Below are 26,606 nucleotides of genomic sequence, written 5' to 3'. Positions count from 1 at the left end.
CAGACCAAACTCTTCTATTTAATCTTTGTTATTTGCTGTTTTGCGTTCTTCCCCCATTTAAAGACCTAAAACCTCCATATTTAAACTTTTTAACATGTTGAACTCCTGTGTAACTGTGTTTCAGGGTTTGCTAAAGCACACAAACAGACGAGTAAATAGTAACTTTTACATCCTGCCTAGGATGGATACAATCTTAGATTGAGACTATTGAAAGCTACAATTTTTATAATAATTAACAAGCTTCTTTACATTTTTTTTCTTTTATCAAGCAGGTTGAATAGCACATTTCTAACCAAAAAAGGTACCCTGGCACATCAGCATCTGAACAGGTGAATGTCTTCGCTTCATCAGGGAAGAGAATAGGGCCAAGGAAATTCAGATTTCACTTTTTTTCCCTCTCATTATTCTGATTTTAATCTTCTATGAAAATCATTTCTGAAAGTAAAGTCAAAGGTGCCCATAAGTAGACTATGGGCACTTTTTCAGTGCCCGTAATCCTCTTCCGTACTCAATTGTTCCAAAGTGTGATCCGAACTTGTAATTGTGAAACAATGTTTTTTTCTGTCATTACACTGCCATTTAGCAAATTAAATATTTTTACAATCTTAAATGGCCAGTGATATGAATGATTTAGTTTAAAAAAAAACATGACTTATTTATAATATATAATATTTTGGATGAAAATAGATTTGGAAAAAGAAACAGAGTGAGACCTCATTTCTCTCGTTGCTCCGATAGGAAGGAAGCGAGGAAGCGAGAAAGCTGGCAGCGGCGTCAGATGGGTGACGCGCTCGGGGCTCTTATTGAGGTCACCGAAATGTGTATGACACAGGGAGGGGAAGAATAAGTGACCTGGCTCTATTCGGCATCAATCAAAAATGAATTTATCAGCACTGCCGCGCGCTCACTGCACGCTTCCTGTCAGGGCATTTAATTGCCCTTCAAATGGAATATTATCTGTCACACGAAACTGCAGTCAGAGTTGTATTTTGTCAGCTTAACCATACAATAATAACTACTGGCAGAAATTTGTCGTTTTTCACTGACTGGCTCTATTAAATTACCTTTGAAAAATATATATATAGGCCTACTCAGAACGTTGCAGCTTTTTCGACTGTGGACCTGAATGAACCATATAGGTAGCTAATGGAGGATAAGACCGGCGTGAACTCTCTCCTTCTTTCCCCGTCTACTATTGAAAATGGGTGTTCCTCTCTCACACATCCCTCACGTTTCTACCCCCACCCCACCCCACCCCTCTCCACTCCATTCACATCGCGAGGAGGAGGAGGAGGAGGAGAATGATGGAGGGGGGTTGAAAAAAAATGAAGTCAATTATACAACACCCGGGCTATCTGAAGCTCCCTCCTTCCCACCGTCTCTTTTATGCATCACACCACAACAGCTGGTGTCTCAACATGCGCGGCGGCTCTCCGTAGCCTTCAACGGGAGCACCGGTTCCAGTCCGCAGGCATGTCAACCGGGGGCTCCGACAGCACGGCGGACAAACCGGCAGGTAAGCCCTTATGCTCTGGTTGTCAGTACTTTACTTTGGGTTGATGCTACAGATTTATGTATTTACTTTTGTTGAACTCCTGCTTCACCTTCTTTCCTGTTTCTAATGATAAACATATTTAAACTGAGATGCTTAATATTTAAAATGTCTGTTTTGACTCTTTTATTTAGAGTAATTCAGCTACTTGTCAGTGAGGTTTTGTATCCCTCTTAGTGTCCGGGTTTAGCCATAGCAGTTTTCCGTATGAAATCAACACTGCTGAACTATATTGTTGAGTTATCTAGTCGCGCGCTCCACGTCGTTTTTCATTCAATATTGGAGCAACTGGCAAGCACGCGCATGAAGCGCCTTTGTTGGCTCTTCACCAGGCAACGCTCCGGCAGCAACCACGTCAACGCCGCTATGACGAAATATATTACATCCCAAGTTTTACAATGCAAATCATCGTTATATTTCTAGCTTTATCCTCGAAGCTAGCGGTGAGCCTTCCTGTATGTTTGACCCGACCGTCACCAAGAACTGCCAAACGAGAGCTTAGCTACTCTGCGTCACGTGTTTCCACGAGATACTGTTTCTCGTTCAGGCTTCCTCCCGAAAGTAGGTCAGTAGAACAGTAGAGCAGCGCTGCCTTCACCGTGCAGCAGGGGGAAGCAGCTGGTTCCTGCGCTAACCGAGAGCCGCTGAATCAGCCCAGGGAAGAGTGCAGGAATGTCAAGCACGAAAAGACTCAAGAAAGTGCCACAATACTTACAAGCATAGGAATGTCCCCCGAAAGTGAGTTTTGATCCATTTATACGTGACGTTCTGACAACGCAAAACTCAATTCGGTGTAAGTCATATCAAAACTCAACGGCAGTGTTTAAATGAAGCCTGTCATTAAAATACAGTGACCTTTTCTCAAGAAAAGAAATATGGCTGTAAATGAACAGTACCAAAGATTCAGCTCAGTTGAGTTTTGGGGGTTTTTCAGCCATATTAGAAATATAAACAAAACTCAGGCATTTTAGAAATAAACAGTTGTAAGTTGAAAACATTCCACCTACCCTACGTTTATGACAGAGCAGCTTAAAATGTCTGCAAATTAAGATTTAAATAGAGAAAAATAATTAAATAAGCTGAACTCCTTGTTTGTCCTGCACAACAAAAGTATGTGTACTTTTTTTTAATGCGCGCACCATGTACATGTAGGCTGTCTTCGACTCTTTGCTCCATGTTTTCCATTTCTCTCTCCTCCCTGTGTCTTGTCCAATTGCTGTGCCTAAAACACTGTGCTTGTTTTCAGTATTTTAATTAGGCATAATTTAACTCAACATTTTCAGCTGCATTCCCCCACAATATCCTTGTTCAAACATTGAAACTTCACCCGCAAATTAAACTGTGAATATATACAGTGTATCGCAAAAGTCTGAACACCCCCTGAACATTTTCACTGAAGTTATAATTTGACTGTACCCTGTGCATAAATGAGGTTCACTAGTGTTAGTTTCAGTAATAGTCGTGCAAAAGCAGCTCCAGGCATCACGGATATCAAATCATGACCTCAAACTGGGCTGGAGAATAATGAGTCATCCGAGTCTCGCAGCATGTTTATAATGACCTTAAAACATATCTGGCTCTGGAATCGCTGCTTCAGTTCCTGGATGCATAGATAGCAGCTCTAAGAATGACTCAAACTCTTCCTGATGTTTTGCGAGAACCTTGGTTTTTCTTAACAGAAGCGAGTGTAAAAGTCAGCTAAGTCAAAGTCCTGAGCCATATTTTTTGTTGTTTTTAAAAAAATATATAACTTTAAACTTGTAGAATTTGTAGAAGATATTATTCTTCAACGCAGCTGTCCAGGGTTTGATTCCTAACCTTGGGACATTTGCTGTATTTTTCTCTCTTTTCGCCCATTTTCTGTATGAACAGAGCAAATAAACGTCTTTCGCACCGGAAAAAAACAACAAACCTTGGCGGCTTTTGTCACTCATTTTACATGGAATCCTTAAACCTTAATATTATCAAAAGTTTGTCAATTTATTATTCATGAATAATAAAGATTAAACATCAGGAAATAGTGATAATTTCAAATTAGAGCATGTGTTTTATGTATTGCAACGGGCCAAAAATACCCAACAATTCTAAAGCCTTAACAACAACTTATCAAGACCTCAAACAAATAGTTTAACAGAAAAACATTCAAAACACAGAAAAACGCCTGACTATTAAGTACTATAATATTAAGCTACCACTTTCTGTATTTCTGCTCTAGCTTGGCTGTGTGCTTGAAGCCGTAGACGTTATAATTCTACATCTTCAAGTAAACTCCTTTTTATGAGTCTTTCTGAAGAATATCCTGACATAAACGGGAGACTATTTCTACCCGCGTCTGGGTTTCTTTATCTGCTGGGACCTTTTGTAAGTTTGTTTGTGAATTGGCATAAAGAAGTGAATTAAAGACACATGCGGCCAGTCGTCAAGCAGCTTGGGCAATTTTTCCAGGTCTTTTGATTCTAAAGTGAGTTGCTGCATTTTTTTTCAAAGGGATTTTTAAAAACCCAAATCAGGTCGTTTATTGTCCACCAGCAAACTCTCTCAAGGTGTCCAAGTGGAATTAAACAGAAAACCGTGCTTCCGCCTCAGCCTGTCGTTCCCCTCCTGTATGTCGTCACCATGGCGCCCTGCAGCCCTGGCCTCTCCACAGTGCTCCTGTCACTGCTGATGTGACTCAGTGTTGCCCATATATGTTCGTTCAAAGCACAAACCAGTCAACAGAGCCTTTGCTGAATGACACAAAGGTGGTAAAACCCCCTGATGAAGGACGCAGTGTGCTGTGCTGGATCAGCTGCAGAGATCCACAGTGGGTGGAGGAGAGAGCTGATGTTTCCACCAGTGCATCAGTGACCCACTAAACAGCACCGGAAAGATTAAATAAAATATGCCGATGAAATTCAGCTTTTTCCCCACTGCTGGTTTAAATCTTCTCGAGTACTCCCAGGTGTCATTTGAACCAGAGGGGCCACTGTGACATCTCAAAGGAATTTATTTAATGTTTAGTTCTTAATTAATCAATTTTTATTCAGATTGCTGCTCTGAACCAATAACTTAGACCTTCCCACGGTCTTAAGAGACAGGGTCAGTTGGACTCCGCAAGCTGTTTACTCTGTGTGATGTCTATCGGGTTGCGCTGACCTCATGTTTGCTTTTACGAGGTTTTGTGGGTGTGTCGGTGTGTGGGCGTGTGGTTGTTACTGCAAAATCTGTTCTGAAAGCACGATCTGTACCATGAGCTACTTTGCACTTGTGCGAAAAGAAATATTATGTTTGTTTTTATTGCTTTTTCCTTTTTGTGTGACATTGTAATCATAAAAATAGAATACGTGTAACGATAATTGAGAGTTAGTCAGAACCCAAAACGGAGCCAAAACACGTGTCCAATACACCAAACTTTTATTATATGAACAAACGTGAAAAAGGGGCTCTAGAGGGTGTGGGCTCACAGGTAGATTGGAAAAGGGGAGTCCAAAGGTTGGGGAGAATGGGCAAAGGAGTTGCCTGGGGAGCTCAGGGAACAAACGGGGACAAAAAACAACCAACCAGAGTCTCATTAGTAGGATCAGTCCAGGTCATGCACGGATGGGTCTCAGTTACAGAAAATCCAATAAACGGAAGGCTGGAGGCAGGTTCAGAGGGAGGCTGGGTTCGGCAACAGGAGATCAGACTTCTTCAGGAGGACTGGGCAAAATCTGTGGTCAAGAACAGGCAGAGTCAAAAAACCAGAAAACTTCATAGAACGTGGAACAAGGAACAGTGCTTGAAAGCTGTGACCAGAGCAACAGACGATCTCGCACTGAGCTGCAGATGAGCAGCTGGTTAAATAGGGAGCGGCAGCGTGCAGGTGAGGGTAATTAGCAATCAGCCCAGTGGAGGAGCTGCAGGGCTGAAAACATGACATCACCTCCCCCTCAAGGGGCGGCTCTTGACGCCCCTCTGGGTTGGTCTGGATGCTGGCGATGGAAATCACGGATGAGGCCCTTATCCAGGACCAGGCGAGAAGGTATCCAGGACCTCTCCTCAGGACCATAGCCCTTCCAGTCCACAAGATATTGGACGCCACGGCCCCAACGTCGGGACCGAAGCAAGCGTCTCACTGTAAAGGCAGGGGCCCCATGAATAAGCCGGGCGGGTGTTGGGGGTCTGGATGGAGGGAAAAATCTGGATGACAACACAGGTTTGATCTTGGAGACATGAAAGGTGGGGTGTACACGCAGTGAAGAAGGCAGTTTGAGACGCACAGCCACTGGGTTGATAATCTTGGCAACAGGAAATGGGCCCACAAAACGGGTGCCAACTTATTCTCTACCTTGATGGGCAGATCCTTTGTGGATAACCACACCTTCTGACCCACCAGGTATCTTGGGGCTTTGGATCTGTTGCGATTGGCATTACGGGCATAGACAGCGGAGGTCTTGCAGAGAGTGGCTCTGGCCTTTCTCCACACCCTGAGACAACGGCGTGCAGATAAATGGGCCGCAGGAACCAGGGTGGCCCGTTCCTGAACAGAGAGAATGGGTGGCTGAAAGCCATAAACAACATGAAATGGGGACAGTCCTGTGGCACTTGATGGTAATCCGTTGATGGCGTACTCTACCCAAGGTAAGTTCTGGGACCAGCGACTTGGAGCATCCAAGCAAAGCATACGCATTTGATTCAACCTCCTGGTTCATTCTTTCTGTCTGGCCATCTGTCTGAGGATGAAACCCTGAGGAGAGACTGACATCAATGTCAAGAAGGGTGCAGAACTCACGCCAAAAACGGGAAATGAATTGGGGTCCTCTATCGGACACGATGTTGCGGGGAATGCCATGAAGTCTGAATACTTCTCGGGCCATCACCTCAGCGAGATCACGAGCTGAAGGCAACTTGTGTAGAGGAACCAGGTGGGTCATCTTGGAGAATCTGTCCACCACTGTGAGGAGTACGGTGTTACCTTGAGATGGAGGTAGGCCGGTGACAAAGTCCATAGAGATGTGGGACCATGGGCGATGAGGGATCGGCAGAGGCCTCAGTAGACCAGCAGGGGCACGTCTGGATGGCTTTACTCTGGAACAGGTGGCACATGCTGACACAAACTCTCGTGTATCCTTTCTCAGTGTGGGCCACCAGAATCCTGACTGGACCACTGCCAGAGTCTTAGTCATACCTGGGTGACAAAAAAGTTTAGAGCAGTGACAGAACTGAAGGACCTTAGACACCATTTCTTCAGGAACAAACAGAAGATCCGTAGGACATTGAGCTGGTGGTGGTTGTTTCTGATGACTCCTTCTGAGTAAGGTTTCAATTCTGGTAAGGGCCAACCTGGTCTTGGAGGGAAGGATGTAGTCATGGTTACTAGAGTCGGGAGAACAGACAGGAAGCTGATGGAGTCTTGAAAGGGCATCAGGTTTGACATTCTTGCTGCCAGGACGATAGGCCAGGGTGAAGTCAAATCTGCTAAAAAATAGTGCCCACCTGGCTTGGCGTGCGTTCAGTCTCTTAGCTGACTTGAGGTACTCCAAGTTCTTATGGTCTGTCCACACAGTAAAAGGATGTGTGGACCCCTCCAACCAGTGCCTCCATTCCTCCAGTGCTAGTTTGATAGCCAACAGTTCTCTGTCTCCCACATCATAGTTCCTCTCAGAGGCAGAGAGCCGGCGGGAGAAAAAGGCACAAGGATGTAGCCTGGCATCATCTGCAAACCGTTGAGACAGCACAGCGCCAATGCCAGTGTCTGAGGCGTCAACCTCCACCACAAAAGGGTTAGATGGATTGGGAAAACGCAAAATGGGAGCTGAGGTGAAAAGACGTTTCAGCTTACCAAAAGCCTGTTTGGCCTCTGATGACCACTTGAACTGAGTCTTGGTTGAAGTGAGTCGGTGAAGAGGGGCAGCCACCAAACTGTAGTCCTTGATGAAACGGCGATAAAAGTTGGCAAACCCTAGAAAGCGTTGGAGCTCCTTCTTACAAGATGGGTCAGGCCATTCCAAGACTGCTGCCACCTTAGAAGGATCCATGCAGATCCTGCCAGGAGCAATGACAAAACCCAGAAAGGATACAGATGACTGATGAAATGCACACTTCTCTGCCTTAACAAATAGCTTGTTTTGGAGAAGCCTAAGAAGAACCTCACGCACATGCTTGATATGGGTAGGTAAATCCTTTGAAAAAATTAAGATGTCATCAAGGTATACAAAAACAAATCTGTTTAGCATGTCTCTTAGTACATCATTAACCAATGCCTGGAAAACAGCTGGGGCGTTGGTTAGGCCAAAAGGCATGACCAGGTATTCATAATGCCCTGAAGGGGTGTTGAAGGCCGTCTTCCATTCATCTCCCTCTCTTATTCGGACCAGATGGTAGGCATTACGCAAGTCCAGTTTAGAGAAAACAGTGCTTCCATGAAGGAGCTCAAAAGCAGAGGTCATGAGGGGCAGAGGGTACCTGTTCTTGACCGTGATCTCGTTGAGGCCTCGATAATCAATGCATGGTCTAAGAGACCCATCCTTCTTGCCCACAAAAAAGAATCCAGCACCTGCAGGGGAAGAAGACTTTCTGATTAGTCCAGCTCTTAGGGAATCAGAAATGTATTCCTCCATAGCCTTTCTTTCAGGGCCAGAAATGGGATACAATCTGCCCCGAGGTGGGGTGGTTCCAGGACGCAGGTCAATGGCACAGTCATACTCTCTGTGGGGGGGCAGAGCAGTGGCCTTAGATTTATTAAATGCCTCACGCAAATCATGATATACTTCAGGGACCCGAGACAAATCAGGGTAATCATGGTGGACCTCACAGGGAGCAGTCATAATAGGGGCTTCCCTTAAACATGAAGTGGAACAAGATGGACCCCAGGACTGAATCTCACCAGTTAGCCAATTGATGACTGGACTGTGTTTGATGAGCCAAGGACGTCCCAGAATTACTGGAATCTCTGGAGACTTGGTCAGCAGAAACGTGATCCTGTCGTGGTTTCCTGAAATCAGCACAGATACGGGCTTAGTGCAGTGAGTTATTTGATCAATGAGATGACCATCAATAGCAAAAATCTCACGTGGTTTCTCAAGAAGTTCCAACTCCAGTGTGAGCTTAAGAGCTAGGCTGACATCTAAAAAATCGGCATCAGCCCCGGAATCAATAAAAACAGGAACTTCAGTCTTTTCAGGGGAATCAGGAAACTTGATTGTGCACTGATGGTGGGAGGGGTTCTGTGATTTGAGAATAGGGCTCAGCAAAGACCCCCCAAGCTTTACTGAGCCTGTCCTTTTAACGGACAGTTAGTGGCTTGATGACCCTTCCCTCCACAGTAGAAACACAGGTGATTTCTAAATCTTCTCTCCTTCTCCTCTGCAGAGAGCTTGGTCCTACCCAACTGCATGGGCTCCTCAGTGGTAGCAGGGGAGGGCATGGAGGCTTGTGCTAAGCTGCAAGGACTGACCTGGACTGATGGAACCCGTCTTTGATAATTGGATGAAGACCTCTCCCTCTTACGTTCACGAAGGCGTTGATCAATTCGTGTGGCAAGCCTTTCTAAGGCCTCGAGGGTCTTGGGAGGGTCACGGGTGGCAATTTCATCCTTGATCTCCTCTGACAGACCCTGGTAAAAAACATCAAATAGGGCTTCATTATTCCAAAGGCAACTGGACTTCAGGGCATGGAAACTGATGATGTAATCTGTAACCGGTCGTGAGCCCTGTTTGAGAGAAAACAGTCTCCTGGCAGCCTCCCTCTCAGGACGGATTGGATCAAAACCCTCTTCATCTCATCAGAAAACTCAAAAAATGAATCACAGCTGTCAGCATCATTCTCCCACTCAGAAGTTCCCCACTGTTTAGCCTTACCAGACAGTAGAGAGATTGTGTAGGCCACCTTGGCCCGTTCCGAAGGGAAGGCAGAGGGCTGGAGTTCAAAAACCAGTGAGCACTGGGTCAGAAAAGGCCTGCACTGTTCAGGATCCCCATCAAAACGCTCAGGTGGGGGAATCCTAGGTTCATTGTTGGCATTAACCGGGGGGGTAACAGCAAGGGGAAGTGGCCGTGTAACTGAGGGTGTAGCTTGGCCTTGAGACACCGTTAAGGACGAAAGTCCCTGTAACAGCTCCTGGACATTTCTTTCTAGGCCTGAAATGGCTCCCTCCACCTTTGAACACCAATCAGGATTTGGCTGTGGGTTCATGCTGGCGAGATCGTACTGTAACGATAATTGAGAGTTAGTCAGAACCCAAAACGGAGCCAAAACACGTGTCCAATACACCAAACTTTTATTATATGAACAAACGTGAAAAAGGGGCTCTAGAGGGTGTGGGCTCACAGGTAGATTGGAAAAGGGGAGTCCAAAGGTTGGGGAGAATGGGCAAAGGAGTTACCTGGGGAGCTCAGGGAACAAACGGGGACAAAAACAACCAACCAGAGTCTCATTAGTAGGATCAGTCCAGGTCATGCACGGATGGGTCTCAGTTACAGAAAATCCAATAAACGGAAGGCTGGAGGCAGGTTCAGAGGGAGGCTGGGTTCGGCAACAGGAGATCAGACTTCTTCAGGAGGACTGGGCAAAATCTGTGGTCAAGAACAGGCAGAGTCAAAAAACCAGAAAACTTCATAGAACGTGGAACAAGGAACAGTGCTTGAAAGCTGTGACCAGAGCAACAGACGATCTCGCACTGAGCTGCAGATGAGCAGCTGGTTAAATAGGGAGCGGCAGCGTGCAGGTGAGGGTAATTAGCAATCAGCCCAGTGGAGGAGCTGCAGGGCTGAAAACATGACAATACGATTTAAGGGGACTAACAAGAGATAAAGAAAGTCGGCTTGATCGTATTTTTTGAGACTGCGTCTGAAAAAAGCAAACAAAAAAACAAGTAAATTTACATACAACAATGAAATGTGAGGAAAGGTTGGTTAATGAAGTAGTTTTTCATGAGCACATGATATATAGTATTGTTCAGTCCGATAACACTTTTAGTTATTTTCATAAAATGTGATTATTGTAAAATTAAAGTTTGTATTTTGTGTCCGTGATGAGTCCACCAGAGGTCGCTTTGATGGTAGCTACTAGTTAACAGTCCTGTGGGTCTAGTCTTCTGCTTATAATGTTTGAACTAAATTATGACAAATATTATTCATTAAGAGAATATCAACATTGTCTAGGAAAAAAAGGTTCTCTTATAACAAATAGTATTTTAATTTCTATAAATAAATGTTACACTTTGTTGACGTACATTTTAAGAATGATCTGAAATTATTTCTTAAGCGCAAGCGCAAATGAGTCAACCTTACGATCTTGCTTCCGGAACAGATTGTTTTGGGAACTGACGATCTGACAGTGCACCTTGCTTTCTCGCTGGAGGAATAAATTCAAAAACACACAATCTTCTTAAATCACCTGATATATTAAAAAATCTGTGAAAAATCCAGTCAATAATTCAACCGAGGCACTATGGCGGTCAGCTATCTCACGATAAAGTGTTCCTCACGTGCAGGTTTGATTTTCTTGTAAATGGATGTCACAGTTTAAAGAGTCCACCCGAGAGTTGCAAGTAGGTCAGTGTTCCAGTGGTTATATAAGGATTAGGCAAGACACAGAACAAACCTTATTTTTACGTACACATGCCATTTAACAGCCCAAACCTGCACAGTTGGAGGCTTTGAATGGCAGCGTCCAGTCGATGTGTCGCAGTTCGCTTGGAAACAGATGATTCTAGATCGAGACTGAGGCAAAGCAGTTAAGTTTGAGTGTTTGAGAAAGGAATGTGGCTGGAAGCTGAAGGATAATAGAGTGAATGGAAATGGCAGGATTCTAGTTTTTTTTTAAAGTGAAATAGGGATGGCAATGGGTGATAAACATGAAAGCATTTTTGAAGACAATTTACCCTAAATTGACAAACGTAGTGAGTCACCCAATCATTTCCATGGCTACAGATATATTATTTACATCCCTGCTTCTATACAAGGTATGACAGAACAGGACGCTCTCAAGCGTCGCAATTTCACAACTGGATTGTGCAGTGAGTACATTTGGAGAGCTTGGACAGCTTGGTGGTATAGGTATCAATGGCCAAGCCTTACCTCCTCAAATTCAAAGTATTGGATTTAGTAATGCAAAGCACACCACCAGTGGATTCTAGAGCAGTTCTCTGGATTGGTTAATCATGTTTCTCTGTTTGGCAGTTGATTGGGGAAGTCTGGATTTGGTAGTTGCCAGAAGATCGGTACTTGCCTGACTACAATGTATTAAGGTGTTTATTTCTATTGAAGTGATTAGTCACTGCAGGGCGCCCTTGCTTGAAGACAGTAACACTACTGCATCGTCTGAATGACGAGACTCAGAAGATCTCAAACCAGAACACCTCCTCTCCACACTTGCACCTGGACGTCCTGTCTGTCAACACCCGTAATACGACCAGGCAGTTTCAGGGTCAGCCCTGGTGGAGAACAACATGCTGAAGGAACAAATTTGACTCTGTACCCAGAACAAGCACACAGTTTTTGCTTTTGGGAACTAGAGACCAGACATCCTCTAGAAGTGATATGTGCATCTCATCTAAATTTACTCAACAATGCCCACAGCATGTCTTTAGGGATACATTGCATCCCTAAAGACATGCTACAAACCTATGTGAACTGGAAAATCAAACTTCTGTAACCCTCTTTGCCTAGTAAGTGTAACCAGTATGAGAGCTAGACTCCCCCTCTTGAATCTTATATTCAACAGTTGGTCTGAACTTCCTTTCCAGAGCCCTGGAATAAACCGCAATAGGAACCACAACAGGCAAAAAACTGTACCTTACTTTTTTTCTGCTTTATTTTTTCTTGACATCCAAGAGTCGACTGGCACGAGAGACCGCTATCGCTAGTAGGACACAACAATGTTTAAATAGGTGATACTGGAAAGGTTTTTTCCCAATGAATGTCAAAACACAAGGTCTTCCATCAGATCATTGCCCAAAGTTCTCAACTGTCTCTATTTGCGTTTTGCGTCCTGCTGTTACCCTGATGCCATGTCACAGCCTGGGCCCTTTTTGGGCTCCAGGCTGCAGTGTTCACTCACAGTCTGCTACATCCCTGCTTGTCCTCACATATTAGGTCGAGCTGCAGAAGAGGAGGAGGGGCCAATCCAAGCAGGATCTACGATGCCATCTGTCGAGCTGCCAAGGAAACGGAAAGGGGAGGTGGAGGAGAGGTCAGACACCCGTGTACAGTAAGAGCGGGGGTTGTCTGTGGCAATAAACTAGTTTGGTGTCTTTTTACTCCTATGTAGTATCATAAACGTGACACTGTCCAATGGACAAATTGTCCTTGTGGAGTATTAAATAACTCACATTGTCTCTGATCTCACAGGCAAAGCCTCAACTTCAACTTAGAGGATGACCTCAGCAGGTACTCACAACCTTCAGGCTTTACATGTTGATTATGGATAATACAAGTTTGATTTTGATCATTTTATTTGTAGATCTGAGGGAGAAGATCAGCAAGTCAAAATGAAATGCTTCAGGTGAATCTTTATTCATGTCTGGATCATCTGAGTAGTTAAGAAACTTTTGACATCAATGGCTCTTCAATGAGTTCTATGAGCTTAAATGCTTCACTTAATTTACCACTTTATTTTACAATCATAATTTAAATATTAAAGATGGAAATATGTACCTACAGGGAGCCTCACCGACAGATTGAAAAACGACGGAGGGACAAAATGAACAACCTCATTGACGAGCTTTCCACCATGATTCCTGCGTGCCAACCCATGGCAAGAAAACTTGACAAACTCACTGTTCTACGGAAAGCTGTACAACACCTGAAATCCCTCAAAGGTACTTCATAACTGTTCGCACTGCTGTTGAAAATGTGGGTAAAGATGGTCTAAACGTGGATTCTGTTTTGGTTTCAGCTGGGGCGAGCGGTGCCTTTGCCGATGCCAAGCACAAGCCTTCCATCCTGCCTCACGATGACCTACGGCACCTTCTACTCAGGGTAAAATTCTGAAAGCTAAAGTCATAAATAGTTTGATTTGATTATTGGAAGGTCTTGGTGCAATTTACAAGGACAACACATGAAGTCACCTGCTTCTTATCAGCTCTTAAATCTAGGCAACTAGATAGCGTGAGATCAGCTGTCTCTTAAATGACTCCATTTAAGCAATGGGACAAATGGCCTTACACTTAATTTTTTAATATTTTTGAAAACTGCTTAGTTCATTTTGGACTTAAAGCCTGTAAAGTACCCAAGTTTAAACAAACCCACATCACCAACCCTCTGCCACTGTGTTTGATAGTTGGTATTAAGAATTTGTGTTTGCTATGTCCAGATATCTGCACTTTGGTCTTCTCTGTCCAAGTCACATTGCTCCAACTATCAATTTTTCAGTAGTAACTTTAAAGCCAAACTTTGTTCTGTTCCTTTCAGAGTTGATGCTTTCTCCTGGCAAGTTTTATAAAACATTCAGTCCAACTATACGTAGCTTCCAAAATGGCAACTTGGGATGCATTCACAGAAACCCTGTTTTGTCCAACTTTAGTTTGTTTGCCTAGAAAGTCAGATTTGTTTGGGGAGGCGTGAATGTTCACATATCTTTGATGTGAACCAAAGAAGCAAACTCTTGTCCGCCTGCAAACCTAGGTCTAGGTTCAATAGAAGTGAACTCTGGTGTGGTTCGAGAACATATGTGAATGCCAAGCTGACCAGAGAGCAATCCATAGCCAGAGGGCAGCATATAGAGCAGGGCATTCTGGGTATACACAACCAAAACAAACTCTTGAGTCTAGCAATAGATGGAGAAAGGGCTTGTGGTGTTTTGCCAAAGACAAATCCTACAACCGCTAAAATCTGACACCACTTCATTTTTGTTTGCATTTTGGGATGAAGGAAGTTACTCTTAGTGTCTTCAGAGGTTTTTGTGTTGCTTTTTTCTGTGGTTATTGGTGCAGCACCACTGCAGGTGAGGTGGTAAACATGTTTTTCAAAAGGTTTGGTTTGGTTGACACGGTGCAGTGTGAAAGTGAACTGGAGCGGCTAAAAATGTAACAAATATCGCACTATGATTCTCCAATTGAACTGAGTACACCGGACTATCAGGTGTTAAAACACCCTAAGGCCTACATGAATCTTCACGAGTTGAAATGGAGCCAATAACGTAATGATTTCAATGGTTCTCTGAGGTCTTTGCTTACGCTTTTGTGTCTTAACATTAGAGTATGTTGTGTACTCTTCAATGCATCAAACTTATGCTTGTGATTTTTTTTTTTTTTGGTTAGCATTTGTTTTAAATTAATGCAAGACATGAGTTGCTGCTTTTTCAATCATGTATTGCATATACATAAACCCTCGTTATAACCAGATTATTTCCACCGGCGGTGCAATAACATGTAAGTTCTCCCCACTTGCATTATACCCCTTTCCATTATCTTACAACGTTGGCAGATTCCCCCTTGGAGGTTTAAAAGCTTGACACATCTGTTCTCACACTCCTCAGAACAGGGAGCCCATATGTTAGAGCTTGGATTTACTAAAGCCAGTATTCTCAGTCTGGGATTATGGCTTCGGTCACATGCCTCAACTTTCCCACAACATGTCCACTTCCTCTTTTCATCTTAACTGCTTTTTATCTCTCAATTTTCTTGGTGTCTTCATGTCAAGGCAGCAGATGGCTTCCTGTTAGTCGTAAGGTGCGATCGGGCGAAGATCCTGTTCATCTCAGAGTCTGTCTCCAAGATCCTTAACTTCAGCAAGGTTTGTTCAGGCCATACTGCACATTTTGTTGTCAATATTTATGCTTGATTTAAAAAAAAACAAAAAAACAAAAAAAAAACAAACCAACAAAAAACCCAAAACAAATAAAAACAAGTATTTTGATGAAGTCCTGATGCAAATTAAAATTTACACTGAGTCCATGAAAATGCAGTGATCAGCTGTACCATGCAAAAAATATTTATAGCATAGGAACTTTTTCTTGTTTTGCCATGTTAGAACATTAATTTATGTTGTTCTGTCCCACAAATTCCCAATAAAATATGTTGAAGTTTGCAGTTACAATGTGAACAATGTGAAAATTCAAAGCGTATGCAAACTTCTACAATCTGTTTCAAACCCTGAATAATCTTTGATTTGGAGTTAGACTCCCTCACTCATTACAACAAAGCCTAAAGTCTATGTGGTGCTTCAAATCGAATATGTACTGATTAAATATTGAATTACCCACACCATAAGTTTTACAAATTAAAGTCAGAAGCGTCATTAATACATGCGTTTCTCTTCCAGTTGGAGCTGACCGGCCAGAGTTTGTTCGATTTCATCCACCCCAAAGACATCCACAAGGTGAAGGAGCAGATCTCGTCCTCAGAGATGCTCCCCCAGCAGCGCCTCGTCGACGCCTCCAGTAAGACTGCAGGAGAAACCGAATTAGAGCAAACCACACGGGAATCAGGCGCTTTGTGTCAGAACCTGTGGTCTTCTCTGTTCAGCGGGGGTTCAGGTCCCGGCCGAAGCCCCCGCCAGGCCGTCCCACTTAGCCACCGGAGCCAGGCGATCCTTCTTCTGCCGCATGAAGCACAGTCGGGTCACAGGGAAGCACGAAGGCAAGCACTCGCTGCCCGCCGCTTCTAAGAAGAAAGGTGAATTCCAGTTTGTCAGATTCTGAAGTGGCCGTTCTGCTGCACGCCTGCACCGCATTGCTCTTTTTGGTGGTGAGTTAGTGTCCCAAAAGGAACAGAAGACCTTGGTTCATACAGGTGAAAAAAAGGATGTGGCTAGGTTCTGTCAGAGTGGCTAGAGGTAGTAGTACTTCATGATCCTACTATTAACCAATTTATTATTTGGATGAAATGCCAGAAGAAAGAATTAGTAAAGTTTGAGGAACTAGATAAAACTAAAGGCTCCATCAGTTCACAAACAAGGGAAAAAAGCAACCAATATTCTTCCGTCAAAACTATTTTGCTCAACTTTTGTTGTTTTGTGAGTGACTCTAAATATTAAAAATATTTTTTGTCTCTTTTCACCAAAAGTAAAAGGAGACAATTTAAAAGACAAAAAGTAGGTCTGCGTGATCTGGTTGCTTAACAACAAACAAGTGAAATGGTCCAGGATGTGCAGAAATGACATGCCTCGAGGTCTGGCGCCATCTTGTGGTACAACCTGATCACTGCGTTGGGGAATCGGTAACCTTCCAGGTGCCTCATGCTTTTAGTTTGCGCTGCAGCTTAAAATGTTGTGTGCATTTATATTCAACCCCAAACCTTCATGCAACAACGTTTCACTGCCTTTACAGCTGCATTTTGTCTCCATTAGTTTTGCACATGTGGATTCTTTTTGTATTTAATTCACCAATTAGTTCATGCAAAACAAGCATTGTACACTAGCAAACAGAGGCATTGATCTACAAAATAATCAATTAAATATAAGAACAACAGCAGCCCACCCTTAAATATAAGAATAGGCTGCACAGTGGCGCAGTTGGTAGCACTGTTGCCTTGCAGCAAGAAGGTCCTGGGTTTGATTCTCGGCCTGGGGTCTTTCTGCATGGAGTTTGTTCTCCCTGTGCATGCGTGGGTTCCCTCTGAGGACTCTGGCTTCCTCCCACAGTCCAGTCTCTGTTCCTTTTATGATGCTGCTTAAACACCGACTTTCTCCAAAAAACAAACATAAACTGCCCACTAAAACACGTCGAGCGTCGTCGCCTCACGCGTTGTTTCTGCCCACAGAGAGCTACAGGTACTGTACCCTCCACTGCACCGGATACATGCGGACCTGGCCGAGTGGCCAGCTAGACCCGGAGGGTGACGCTACCGACAAGGAGATGCCCAGCCTGAGCTGCCTGGTGACGGTGTGCCGCCTCCACCCCAGCCTCTCCCACCAGCCCCCTAAAGACGTCAACGTCAAGGCCACCGAGTTTGTAACCCGCTGTGCAATCGACGGCAAGTTCACTTTTGTAGATCAACAGTGAGTTTCCACTTTCTAACTACGTCCATCCGCACAATTGATCTTGTTCTCCCCCCGACCCCCCACAAACCCCTTCACCACCACCCTCGCCATCGGTTATGGGTTTGCTCTGAAGCCACGGTTCAGCTGAGAAAGGAATGGCAGAGGCTTGTTGTGGCGTCGAGTCCTCTGCCAGTGGAGATAATCCTTTCTGTCTTTGCCGTTGTTTCTCAGAAGAAGCTGTGCGTCTTGACGGCATCACATGACAATCTCTTCTCACTTTTTTGGGAAGTAATTACACAACACCGATAACGTAAAGTGATTCAAGTTTATCCAATTTCTGGTGTGAAATGTTGAGGCTGCTGTTCAGCTTTTGCTAGAATGCATCGTATTGGACACAATCTTGGGAGGTGGTAGGAAAGACAGAGAATGGCTGAATAGTTAAACTCCACCCTTTCTGTTTCCTATCCAGAGCCACGACAGTCATCGGTTATTTACCGCAGGAAGTTCTTGGCACCTCCTGTTACGAGTACTTCCACCAGGACGACCTGCAGCATATGGCAGGGAAGCACCGGCAAGGTGATGGAGCAAACTATAATCGTAGAAAACCCAACTTTCAACACCTGGAAGAAGGTTTTCACACCTCATTTAGAAGTTCTTTGAAGTCCTTTTTGATGAAGTCCAATGTCTTGTGCAGTTCTTCGAAGCAAAGAGAAGATCGACACCCAGTGCTACAAGTTCAAAACAAAACACGGCTCCTATGTTACACTCCAAAGCCAGTGGTTTAGCTTCACCAATCCGTGGACCAAAGAAGTCGAGTTCATCGTCTCTTCGAACAGGGTTATCTCGTAAGTGTCTTTCCCCGCTCGGATTCGGTTCGTATTTTGTGCATTAGATCTGCAAGCTGCAATGCTGCTCTGCACCAACAGGGGGCCTGGTCACACAAAAGACGAAAGCGAGGCTGGCAGCTCGAAATCGACTCAGGGTGAGGTTTTCGTTCAAACCTGTAAAATCAAAATGTTTCCTTGATATTGCCTTTCACACTTGTATAAAGCCATGGATAGTTTTTCCGTCCCTTCCCAAAAGCAGGAAGCTTTGAGTAGATATACCTCATAAAATTAAGTGAAAACAATCCAGGGAAATGAACACTTCATTTTTGAGGCTTTGCTTTAACAGATGAAGCACAGCAAATCCCGGAGATTCCTGGCCTCTCCACTGGTGTGGGCACCATGATCTACGCAAGCAGCATAGGGACCCAGATTGCAAACGAACTGAGTGACACATACAGGTAAAACGCATTCGGAATGAAATGTGAGAAATAAGTTTTTTTGTTTGTTTCCCTCCAGGGGGTCTTTTTGTGGGCTCTAGTGTCCCTTATATGACAGTAGGCTGACAGGAAAGGGGGAGAGAGAGGGGGGAAGACATGCGGCAAATGTCGTCGGGTCCAGGAATCGAACCCACGACGGCCACGTCGAGGACTCAAGGCCTCCAAATGTGGGTCGTGCGATCCCCTACGCCACCACAGCACACCCAAGTTTTATATTTTTAAAACTACCATGAGAATAATTGGACGGTACCATTAAAAAAGTCCAAGCAAGTAATACAAACAATCGATAAGCCTTGTAGAAAAACATAAAGACTGTTGTGACAGAAAATCACATGAAAGGCAGTTTTAGGGTGCATTCACACCAGCAGTGTTTAGTCTGCTTTAATCGAACTCCAGTCTGGTTGCTGAGAAAGTTCTGCGTCCTCGGGGAAGTCCGAATACGTAATCAAACTCTAATGCAGACCAGAAAAGCGAAATCTGGTCCGCCGCCTAGAACCTCAGTCTCGGTTTGGTCGAAGTGAACTCTGGTGCAGTTCAAATGCATACGTGAACGCCAAGCGGGCTGAAGACCGCTCCAACAGCAGGAAGCGGACTATAGCTCAGGGCATTCTGGGTAAATACAATGAAAACAAATGCACGAGTCTAAAACTAGTGGGAGAAATGGCTCATGATAGTTCCCTTGTCTGCGGCAGACTGCCGACCTGTCCAGGTTGACCCCGCCTCTCGCCCGGAACATTAGCTGGAGATAGACATCAGCAACCCTCCTGACCCCATTAGGGACAAGGGTGTTAGAAAATGGATGGATGGATAGTTCCCTTGTGAATAATAAATATAGTACGTATATAAAATTTTAGAGTACTTGAACATGCTTGAAGCCAGACTAATTATCAGTATGCTTGAAGTATGTTATTTTGAAACACTGAATTTTGTTCTTGATGTATTTTAACTGTAAACAAATTGTAGAAAATCACAACTTGAAGCGTACTAAGTGTACTATCACATGCTTTTTTGGAACAAATAAAGGTACCCTTTGTACATTTTAAACGTACATTCAAAATATACATTTTTACAAATACATACAGTGTATTTTTAAAAAGATTATCCAAAGTGTAATTGTACTCATATTTCTAATTAGAACTTAAAGTATACTTTAGAAAAAATATACTTTTAGAAAGTGTTCCAAAATATACTTGTGTCATTCCTTTCCGCGGTTCTTAGTGCAGTGCCACCGCAGGCAAGGAGGAGAACAGGTTTTTCAACCGTTTTGGTTGGTTTGTCACAGTGCAGTGTGAACGTGAACCGCACTGAAAATGGAACCAATGTTGCAATTCTGGTCCCCAATCGAACAGACCTAGAGTTCTCAAGGCTGCAACCTTCCAGATTTGAATACCCTAAGTGCACATCACCAGAGTTTTATGTCTATTTTTAACAGGGCAAACTCATCCCCGTCGAGTGGAGCTTCTAGTCCATTTGGTTCTGTCCAGGAGAAATGTCCACTGACCAGCAGGAGCGTAGGTTGCCTCACTGCTACTGCAGACTGTCAACCACAGCATATTTCCAAGCATTAACAGTTGGTCTGCTGTAACTTTGAGCTTTAAGGTGCCTCTGACTCTTGCAGACTCCCAGCAGAGAAGAGGAAGCAGGCAGCTCTTCAACCTCCCAGTCCCAGGCTGATTCCAGTAAGGAAGCTGCTGAAAGCAGTGGAGCTCCTGAGAGTCGAGGTAGTTTCAGTTTGCTGCCAACTTTCAAACACAACTTCAGTATGTCAAAATTGTGTGAAAATCAATGTTTGGTACTCCAGTGGAAGGAAAATGGTATTTAATAGTTTGAACGACCTGTTTTAAGTAGTCGGGTAATCAGGCTAGCAACAATTAGCAATACAAGCTAATATTCTATTTCTCAACATTGTATGCATTTAAACACAACTGCAAAGTTTTTGTCAGTAGATGCTGTTCAGTACTGATTTAAAAAAATTCAGACCATTGAAAGTGGAAGTAAACAATTGTTATTAGTTATTAATATTGTTATTAGTAAACTATTGTTACTATTGCAACTATTGTTGTGTTTAGATGGGTGGCAGCCATACTGGATCCCATGTTCAACAGGACGTCAATTCATCTTCATAATTTGAAACTTGAAACGTATTAGTTTGTGTTTATATGTAACAGATGATGTATTAGAACCCAAATAAACTTGATAAAGCATACAAGTACTTGTATAAAAGTAAACAAGACAGGATTCAGGGACAATGACTTGCCATGAAAACAAAGCCCTCAGCATTGCTGAAAGTTTTAGATGAGGGTTTCTGAAGTTCTTTCCTGTTCGTTGTCCCCCAGGTGAGCCATCCCAGCTGGACCTGGATGTTTCAGGTCTGAGCAGCTTCAGCAGCGACGAGGCAGCAATGGCGATCATCATGAGCCTGCTGGAGACGGACGTGAACATGAGCCAATCGGGGGACTTTGAAGATTTACCCTGGCCTTTCTAGAGGGAGCTCGGACTCTCAGCGCCTCCTCTAAAGTTCTTGTGCCCTTTTTTTTTTTTTTTTTTTTTGCCAAATGCCACGAACCTGTGAACCGTTTAACAAACTGTTATCTGAAGACTTACCTGTCCTCAACCAAGTGAAGGCACTGGACTTATCCTAAAGGTTGCAACATGTCTTACTTGAGGACAGAATATTGTGACTGATCGTCTTGTTGGTTTCTTGGTTCTTGCTTGAAGCATGTTGAGGTTAAAGTGCCCCTGGAGCCAGTGGTGAGTCAGAGTCTTCCTCAGCGAGACCAACACTTTCTGCAGAAAACTAAAGGAACAAAGTATTTGCTCTGCTGCCATCAGTTACCAAGGTGGAAGAAGAAGAACGCGACTCCTGACAAATTCAGTGCTGCTACAGAAACTCCTCAAACTTTGAACAGTCGCGTATCACTGTGTCAATTTTGACATGGTGAAAATGGTCGTGTTTTCCATTACATGGATGATTGTCTTTCTTTTGTTGTTGTTTTTATTTGCATTTTTAAAGGCCTATTTGCAAAAAACTGTCAAGTAAAAGTGAGATCATTCTCTTAAAGGAGGTGTTTTGTCCAAACTTGTGTTCTGAGATTGTCGAAATAAGAATATTTATCCCTTCAGCTCCCCTAGATTTTGGTGTTTAAAAAGTCATAACCACCCAACTCAGTCACCCACATGTGGTCTGTTTTTAGTGAGACATCAAAATTCTGAAACTAATTTTATTGTTACTCTAAAATGAGTAACAATAAAGCATCACAGTGCACCACAACGTTATTAACACAGGACAGTCAATTGTGGGTACAAACCCAGTTGACCAGGGTTATGATCATTTTGTATATCTGCCTTGCTTGTAGAAAAATATTCTGCCACTTTTTATCAATTTTCTTTTCCATACTTTTCTCTCTCTCTGATCAGCTAGGACACACACACCCTTACTACACACTTGCCCTCGTAGCCTACACAAATTGGCTACATATTTTTTAGGCAGATCGGAAGATTTTGCCACATTACTGACACAGCTCACAAAACCCTATATATAAATATATATACCTGTCCACCATTGCTACAAAAATTATGCAACTATGGCTCACAAATATGTTACATTAACCCTTTTTATGCCACTACGTATTGCGTGCTGTGCTAGGCAGACATCTCGATACTCGAAACTGAAAGTGAGACTGATGGCATGCCCAACTTTCTGATTGATTCAGCTAATCATTTAGTTGTTATGATTATCTAAAATTCAGGAGCAGACATAAAGCCTAAAGAAAACAAACTGAAACTGAGACGGTGGCATAAGGGCACAAAATAATGTCCCTATCCTAATACAGCCAGACACTGTGAATGCCACACATTTGCTCCCAATAGACGTGGACTATTCCAAAATGGAAGCACAGCAGAAGTAGCACACATACCTGGACAACAGAGAGTACGGCTTGACAGCATCTTTACAGTGTTCCCTGGACTTTTGGAAGTGAATCTGACCCACAGCATCCCAGATCCTCCACCATATTCAACACCTGGCCTGAGGCACTCTGCCACATATTCACTCTTTATTTTGTAACAAAGACTTTGCCGTTGTCTTTGTCTTGCCAAAACACATGGTTTCGGTTCAAATTTGAGAAGAGCTTAGCGAACTTTACATTTGTGATGGTTGTGCAGAAAAAGCTTTTTTGTGACATCACTCCCAAAACAACTAGTTAAGGTGTAAGTTGAAACCCATGGTGGTTATGTAAGCTAGCTAGCCAGTGGCTAACTTACATAACAAGCTTGTTGTGTCATGTTATGTTTGAACCCACAGGGCGAAAAAATGTCATATTTCACTAATCAGAAGTTATAATCAAATGTAAAATACCTCAGTGCCATTTATTTTAGAGAATTATTAGGAATTTCAATAACTTTGCCTGGAACGTAGACGTAAACAGTAATATTTTTTGACATGTATCTAAATTAAAGGCTGGGATATTCCAAATTTTTATTTCTGAGATTATGCAAGGTCATTAAATAATTTCTTTACCAATATCTTTACACATCTTTACCAATAAATCCAGGTGACACTATGAAGGCAGATGAACAACGACGCAGCACAGAAATACTGTCATTTATTTATGTAACAAAGGCTTTGTTACAAAGCCATATTGTACCAGCCTTCTATAAAACATTTATACATTTCTGTCAGTGGAGTTTTAAGGGTAAGTAGAAGCCAGATGCAGCAAAACAGTAACACATAGCTGCAGTTCTGTGTGTATGAAATGTAATAATATAGATAATATAACTAAAACACATAAAATATCTCAAAATAGTTCTGTTGCAAAAAAGAAAAAGATCTTTATTACCAAATAATGCACAAATATGTAACATATTGTTTTATTCACACAGTTCTTATGTTCTCCACAGTCGGGCTGCTGGATGGTTCATTTTGTCTTTTTCTTGTCAGAAACGTTTCCATTGAGGATCAAAGCAGTCTGGTCAGTTTGACTGGCAGCCAATCAGAAAATGAGCATCAGAAATAACCTTTAAATAAAAATTTTAAATTATATTTTGTCTAAACGCAAAGATTGAAAAACAAGGCTAAAATTATGAAGAAAAAATTAAGATAGAAGAAAAAGAAAATCTTCCCTCCAGCTTTCTGAGGGCCCCACAGCGCCCCCTAAAAGTCCCCTACTTTGAAAAACACTGAACTAGTCTCACTCGTATTTTCCAGTTCACCTACAGGCAGAATTTTTACCTTTGGTTTGCCATGCAAGAAAAAATATGTTTGTTTTTGTTTTACTCAGCTTGTTTATTTTCATGTGCCTTGTCTTGCAGATTGTTTTTATCTGCTTATCTGTTATCTGTTTGAATTCACGTTTGCAAGTATGATTCCTGGGTTGGAAAAAAAGCTAAATGTTTGGGATCAAGATGTAATCTGTTTTACTTTCCAACCAGCAAACAAGCAGCAGTTTGTGACGCACTGGATCCTCAAATGTTGAAAATATGACGTGATTGCCTTGAAGACACGTCGCTCGCTTGTGTTGTAAATCAACAGAAATGAAATGAAATTCTTCATCAATTCAAAAACAAAATCGATTCCTGTTGTATGTTGGCATGTGTCATATAAATAGAGCACTAATGGATACTGGACATATTCTGCGATGAAAAGACATGTGTTCGGATGTTTGTATGTTGTATTCAGATGTTTAGCAACTTTAACAAAAAAAGAGAATTTTTCAGAATATGTAATTCACTCCAGTTTATTTTCACACCAAATGTTATTTTAAGACATTAGAGAGAAACCTTCCATCCAACCATCCATTCATTTTCTTACACTCTTGTCCTCTAGTGGGGTCAGGAGGGTTGCTGGTTCCTCTCCAGCTGCGTCCCAGGCGAGAGGCGGGTTCACCCTGGACAGGTTGCCAGTCTGTCGCAGGGCAACACAGAGACATACAAGACAAACAACCATTCACACACACACTCACACCTAGGGAGAATTTAGAGAGCCCAATTAACCTGACAGTCATGTGTTTGGACTGTGGGAGGAAGCCAGAGAACCCGGAGAGAACATGCAAACTCCGTGCAGGACGACCCCGGGCTGGGAATCGAACCCAGGACCTTCTTGCTGCAAGGCAACAGTGCTACCAACTTGCCTTTTGCCAGTTGCCTTTATTCATCTCATTCATTCGTTTTGCCTTGGACAGATGGAACAGAAGACCTTTGATGAGACCAAACTCAGGGAATAGCCTTGATAATCAAAGAGAGTACACATCACATTGTTGAATGCCAGTAATACTCATAAAGGACAACAGGAGACATCACTTGCTGCCCGTGTCTTCAAGGAGGACACACCAGAGGTTTGGTTTCGGGCAGGACTTATTGACCAGAGCACACCCCAGCGGGAGATAAGCATTATCAGGAAGAGACAGGATATGATGATAGACACAGGCACCATCATTCTAACCGTGTCTTGCATCAAACCTGAGCAACGCAAGAAAGCAAAGTTAAAAATATGACCAAGATTTCTGGGGGGAAAGATTTTTAGACAAAATTTGATATCCCAAAATGCACCTAGCTCCTGCATTCTTGCTTTAAGAGAGTTGCTAACAAGGCGTTTTGCCTGCTCTGGTGGATGTGACAGCTGGAGTTTTTCTGCTCTACCCCAGCACTTACCAATCGCCAAGCAAAAAGACAAAGTGGGCGTCCATGCCACGCCAGAAACAGCCATGCGATACTCCCATCTCCTCAGCTTCAGGCGCAGCTGACCACTGCCACATAGCGCTCAATGCACATACAGGCTCACAGCAGTGGACAGCCAATCAGGTTGAACATACTGAAGATGTCTCTTGTTATCTGAATTCCATACGGTGAAATGCTGTCTTCATTTCCTCACCTATTATCCATTCAGATTAGTTGTGCTTATTGGTTCCATCATTCCATCGTAAAGCAACTCAACAGGCATTATTACGAGGTAGAGCAGATCCACAAGAACAAGATTCATACTGAATAAACATTAATGATTATGAATTATATTTCTAACCTCTACATTTTCAGTGATAACTTTCGAGAATTTCTTGGACTTTGAAGTGGCGCGGTATGCCTGAAGAAGAAATGCAACCAGCAACCTGTGTGAGAAAACGAATAGGACGAGAGCTGCTTTGATTGCAACTTTCAGGAAACAGCAATTCCGTGGCTCTACAAGGAGACCAAAGCAAAGTCACAGGATGTCTAAAAGCAGGTGAGGTTGCTTGAATGAATGGACAGCCATTGTGATAGAATCATAACCTTGTATTTTCTGATGAATGGCACATAGCAGGTTGTGTGAACTAAAGGAAAGCAGTGTCTGAAGGTCATGTCGGTGTACATATGGTTGAGCTGTAAAAGACTGTAGCATAGGATTGGGAAATCAATAAGTATGGCACAGCATTAGGGACAAAATTAAATTGTTAAGCAGAGAGACCAGGGCTGACAAATGAGAAAGCAAGTACTCGGTTTAGCCTTGGAGAAACTAGTGACTAGCATTCAGAGGCTGGTCACCCACTAGATTGCCTACTTCCTCTCCTTTCCATTAGCCCGGATAGGCTGACGTTAGCTTTGGAGAGTCTATACGCTAGCATGCCTGGCTGGTCATCCGCTTTATTGGATTTTTTCCTTTAGAGAATGGTTGTGAAAAAATATCTGGAAGGAGTCAGCGTTAGAAGCTTCGACGTGTTCTCTTGACAGAATTAACTGTAATCCAACGTGACACCAAGTATAAACATAGATACACAATACTGTATTTTACGTAGCTGAAGTTGGCTTTCAGTTGCAGCTTTCAGTTACTGAAAATTACCATGTTAAACTTGAATAACATTGCTGGGCGTTGACGTTAAGC

General features: G+C 43.1%; 1 protein-coding gene across 3 annotated transcripts; it reads left to right on the top strand.

The window, feature by feature from the left end:
- Positions 1-1,263: 1,263 nt before the first annotated feature.
- LOC122826274 (aryl hydrocarbon receptor nuclear translocator-like protein 2) lies at positions 1,264-21,818 on the top strand. 3 transcript variants are annotated; one of them, XM_044107928.1, is made up of 17 exons: positions 1,264-1,516; positions 12,607-12,721; positions 12,862-12,900; positions 12,974-13,015; positions 13,174-13,331; positions 13,409-13,491; positions 15,154-15,246; positions 15,775-15,892; positions 15,978-16,127; positions 17,214-17,451; positions 17,903-18,009; positions 18,128-18,278; positions 18,360-18,415; positions 18,607-18,718; positions 20,190-20,268; positions 20,376-20,478; positions 21,094-21,818. In XM_044107928.1, exons 1-17 carry the CDS (start codon positions 1,387-1,389, stop codon positions 21,240-21,242), a joined length of 1,923 nt encoding a protein of 640 aa, XP_043963863.1. In that variant the 5' UTR covers positions 1,264-1,386; the 3' UTR covers positions 21,243-21,818. The 3 variants fall into 3 exon arrangements, with proteins under 3 accessions (XP_043963863.1, XP_043963864.1, XP_043963865.1); XM_044107929.1 differs by having other exon boundaries at positions 1,292-1,516; positions 12,607-12,703; XM_044107930.1 differs by lacking the exon at positions 1,264-1,516 and adding an exon at positions 1,921-2,290.
- Positions 21,819-26,606: the final 4,788 nt, after the last annotated feature.

Source organism: Gambusia affinis, linkage group LG23 (genome assembly GCF_019740435.1).
Source record: "Gambusia affinis linkage group LG23, SWU_Gaff_1.0, whole genome shotgun sequence".
Taxonomy (NCBI): domain Eukaryota; kingdom Metazoa; phylum Chordata; class Actinopteri; order Cyprinodontiformes; family Poeciliidae; genus Gambusia; species Gambusia affinis.
This window is presented reverse-complemented; position numbering and strand designations above follow the sequence as displayed.